At 54.6% G+C, this 4680-nt stretch overlaps 1 protein-coding gene across 1 annotated transcript; it reads left to right on the plus strand.

The window, feature by feature from the left end:
* Positions 1-207: 207 nt before the first annotated feature.
* Positions 208-2500, plus strand: FJX1 (four-jointed box kinase 1). The gene has a single exon (XM_044259089.1). It carries the CDS (start codon positions 435-437, stop codon positions 1734-1736), a length of 1302 nt encoding a protein of 433 aa, XP_044115024.1. The 5' UTR covers positions 208-434; the 3' UTR covers positions 1737-2500.
* Positions 2501-4680: the final 2180 nt, after the last annotated feature.

Genomic DNA, 4680 nt, shown 5'->3' on the forward strand with positions numbered 1-4680 from the left:
GCCGCCCCCTCCGACGCCCCCGCGCGGGCGCCGCCAGCCCCGAAGTCCCCGACCGAAGTGGGGCCGCCTCTCCCGCTCGGAAGGAGCCATCGCCGCTTTAAGGCGAAGAGGAGGGGAAGGGGGCGGGAGAGTGGGGGGCGGGGAGCGGCGGCCGCGGAGGGGGAGGGGGATCCCCCTCGCTCCCACGTGGTCCGGGCGCCTGTGAATCGCGCCCGCCCGAGGGTCTCACAGCGAAATACAAAAGCAGCTGGGAAGCGGCGGCGAGGCGAGTTCCCAGCGCGGGGCAGAGCGCCGGGCAGAGCCCCGCGGCCGCGATGGGGCTGAGGCGCCCGGAGCCCCGGAGCCAGCACGCTGCGGGGTCCGCCTCGCCGCCGGGACCCGGGCGCCCGGGCTCGGCTTGAAGCGGCGGAGGTGCCCGGCACGGCCGGGGGAGCATGGGCAGGAGGATGCGGGACGCTGCCGCCGCCGCCGCGGGTCTCTGGCTGCTGGCGCTGGGCTCGCTGCTGGCGCTGTGGGGCGGGCTCCTGCCGCCGCGCGCCCAGCCGCCCGAAGACCGACTCCCCCGGCGCCCGGCCCGGAGCGGCGGACCAGGGCCGGCGCCTCGCTTCCCCCTGCCCCCGCCCCTGGCGCGGGACGCCCGCGGCGGCTCCCTGAAAACTTTCCGGGCGCTGCTCACCTTGGCGGCCGGCGCGGACGGCCCGCCCCGGCGGCCCCCGGGCGAGCGCGGGCGGCACGTGCCAGCCGGGCGGCCGGGGCCCGAGGGGCGCGCCACGGTGCACGGGGGCGTCTTCTGGAGCGGCGGCCTGGAGGAGCAGGTGCCCCGCGGCTTCTCCGAGTCGCAGGCGTTGGCTTGGCTGGAGGCGGTGCGCGGCGCCCGGGTGGTGGCCCTGGAGCGCGGCGGCTGCGGGCGCAGCTCCAACCGGCTGGCCCGCTTCTCCGACGGCACCCGCGCCTGCGTGCGCTACGGCATCAACCCGGAGCAGATCCAGGGCGAGGCCCTGTCCTACTACCTAGCGCGCCTGCTGGGCCTCCAGCGCCACGTGCCGCCCCTGGCACTGGCCCGGGTGGAGGCTCGCAGCGCGCAGTGGGCGCAGGTGCAGGAGGAGCTTCGCGCCGCGCACTGGACGGAGGGCAGCGTGGTGAGCCTGACGCGCTGGCTGCCCAACCTCACGGATGTGGTGGTGCCCGCGCCCTGGCGCTCCGAGGACGGCCGGCTGCGGCCCCTGCGCGCCGCCGGGGGCGAGCTGGCCAACCGCAGCCAGGCGGAGCTGGTGGACCTGGTACAGTGGACCGACTTGATCCTTTTCGACTATCTGACGGCCAACTTCGACCGGCTCGTCAGCAACCTCTTCAGCCTGCAGTGGGACCCGCGCGTCATGCAGCGCGCCACCAGCAACCTGCACCGCGGCCCCGGCGGGGCGCTGGTCTTTCTGGACAACGAGGCGGGCTTGGTGCACGGCTACCGGGTGGCGGGCATGTGGGACAAGTATAACGAGCCGCTGCTGCAGTCGGTGTGCGTGTTCCGCGAGCGGACAGCGCGGCGCGTCCTGGAGCTGCACCGCGGCCAGGACGCGGCGGCCCGGCTGCTGCGCCTCTACCGGCACCACGAGCCTCGCTTCCCGGAGCTGGCCGCGCTCGCCGACCCCCACGCTCAGCTGCTGCAGCGCCGCCTCGACTTCCTCGCCAAGCACATTTTACACTGTAAAGCCAAGTACGGCCGCCGACCCGGGACTTAGCGTCCCCCGGAGAAGAGAGGGAGATTCCCCCAGCCTGGGGAATGGATGATGGGGGAAGGGCCGTCGCCTGGGCCACCGCCTGGGACCGGCCAACGCCCAGCCAGTGGCCTGAGCGCCATGGAGGCTAAAACTTCACGGCTTTGCCCACCTGCCCCTTTCTCTCGGTCTCCTGCTGTTTCCTTTCGAAGTTCCGGGAGGACGAACTCACCGGGGCGAGAAGCTTAACAGCCCCTCCGCCCGCCTATAAAAGGATTCTGCCCTGGGCCAGCACGGAGTTTGGATGCGAAGAAACTGGAGGCTGGAGTTTGGCCCCCGGGTGGCCATCTCTGTGGGAAATGCATCCCGTTTCCCGACCCCCTCATACCCTTTCCGAAAAAGGAAAACTTCTATTTGAGCCGTTGAGCTAATTGTGCATTTCCTATCAAACGCAGCGCTGGTGGCCCGGGAGCAGGGCTGTGACATTGGCTGGTGGAGCCCCCTTCCTGTGTTCCGCCTTTGTTCCAGCACTGTGATGGTGAGATCACTGTTAGGAGCTGGGGGAAGGCTCCCGCTAGGACAAAGAGTGCAGGACCTTCAGAACCCGGGGGGGCCCTACAAACCCTGACAATTTGTCAGCCTTGCTCCTTACCACATGTCTTTTTGCCCAGAGGCTACAAATACAGGACAGGCAGTATGCACTGAATCAAGTAATGAATTTCTTCTTCCTCCCCTCTCCCCTCCCACCAAAATTTTGACAGTGATGATGTCCACCAGAAGAAAATGAGTTTCATGCACTTTACTTTGTTTTTATTTTAGTTTTTTATTAAGAAAAACTTTTTTATTTGACAAATTTGCCTTCTGTGTATATATGTGCATAAAGTGTGTTGTAAATATACTAAACAAACTTATATTTCAATAAAAGGGAATTTAAAATTTAGAATTTGATTTCTGTGATTTTAATTGTGGGAGATTTCTGATGCCCTACCTGCTTTTAAAATGAGCTTTGGGGTTTCTCCCTTGTGGATGTGCTTTTTAAAACAAAGGATGCATATGTATCCCAGTTGTGATTACCGGAACTCACAGAACTGAACAAAGACAAGAGCAGTTTCTCTGTCCTGTTCACTCAAATGAATTCCTAGTGCAGGGAATTTCAGAGTTCAGTAGAGAATGTGGGGGAGGGAGAGGGAAGGAAAGTATTCTATTTCCGGGCAAATAAAACTGTGATATAAAAGGATTTCACTGTAATATATTTCTATATTAATCATTTGGCAAATATGATAGAACCAGATGTGCAGACTAAAATATGACAAATGCCCCCTTTTTAAACCTAACTGCAATGGGCACGTGTTGCACATTTTTTTCAGCATCGTAATTACCATGCATCACAATATGTACATAATAAGATGAGCACATATTGCAAACAGGTAGAGAAAGTCATAAATTAATTATTCTCTTTATCTCCTGGCATTAAAAAAAAAAAAAATCTGGCATAAATTCCATTGCATCCAGGAGACCATAATCTCCAACATCTGGACTCCTCCTCTTAAGAGACTGTGTTGGGTTTTTCCCCTGGCGCTAATTGCATGATCCCCTCAGAACAGTCACGGTGAGACCAAGAAAGTGAGCAGTACTTTGTGTGGGACCCTTGAATCCTCACACTTTGGGGACTGCAAACTTAGAAAATACTTTTGGATTGTCTTAAGCTCCTGTTCGACCCATGGGGGAAGAGGAGAAGGGCTTGGTTTGTGTTTTACAACCCACTGGTGTTTTATCTTGACGCTTTATTTGATATCTGGGTCCAAGGGATCTTGCCTATTATCCTGTTTTTATTTAATGACTTTTAACTCAACTTTTGGTTACTTTAACCGTTACTTATTTGATGTGCATTTGTAAGCCTAGGGTTTTATAGACTCCTGAAGATAACTGAATCTCTCTGGGTTCCCCTTCCCAAAATGCCCTGTAATTTTTCACATTACAACATAGCCTGTATGATTTCAGCATTTAATACCATTCCTACGCTTTCAGTGCCTGATGCTAAGCCAAATCTTATTTCAGCTGAAAAAAAAAAAAGTCCATAAACTTTGTGGGATAAGCCAAATTTTTTCATTAGCACAGCCACAGAATGTATTGATAGGGGCAGTATCTTTTTTTTTCAAGGCATAATTCATATGAGACCTCTGATAATTACACCTTTCAAAAAGAAACGTTTTCCATTTCTGATGATTAATAACTATATGAGAATTGCTGCCTGAGTCACCCCAAGCTGCTCCCAGAAAAGGATAAATATTTAGCAACCTGCGTTTTTGTCCAACATGTTCATCGAGGAAAACAATGAGCAAGAATAAGTTTCACAGACTGCACAGGAAATACATGCCGACTCCTGAGTAGAATCAACACTGGTACGTTCTGGGCCAGCAACATTCCCTACATTCCTCTTAAACTTCAGTTCCAAGCCCAGACTTGGCCATTAACCCAAAGCAAGAAACTAAGCATAATTTAAATGGCTCTTCTCGGATTCTTTAGTGAACCATAGCTGCCTGTTCGAGAAATAAGTTTAATTACATGGTGGAGTTGGTAAGGGAACCAAGACTTAATTACAGAGAATAGGCTTCAAATGTTGCTATTCCTCTTGGAGACTCAGTAGGCCATGGCATGGAAAGATCAATTAAAGATTTGCCATGTCAGTGAATACTGCTAGGGCTAAATCATTTTTCAGAGGAGAAAAAAAAAAAAAAACCCAAAACTTTCAGGCTGCTGCATGATGTGAAGAGTAATGGATTCTGCAGGCAAACTATATTCTGAATTCTGTCCCTTACCTATTTACTTTCAGCGAGTCATTTAACCTAGTTCCCTCATCTATGAAATGGAAATTCGATCAGAGTATTGTGGGATTTAATGTTAACGTATAAACCATAAGGGGCATGTAATGGGTCCTTTAAAAAAAAAAAAAAACCCACTTCCTCTT

This window comes from Neovison vison, chromosome 7 (genome assembly GCF_020171115.1).
Source record: "Neovison vison isolate M4711 chromosome 7, ASM_NN_V1, whole genome shotgun sequence".
Classification (NCBI taxonomy): Eukaryota; Metazoa; Chordata; class Mammalia; order Carnivora; family Mustelidae; genus Neogale; species Neogale vison.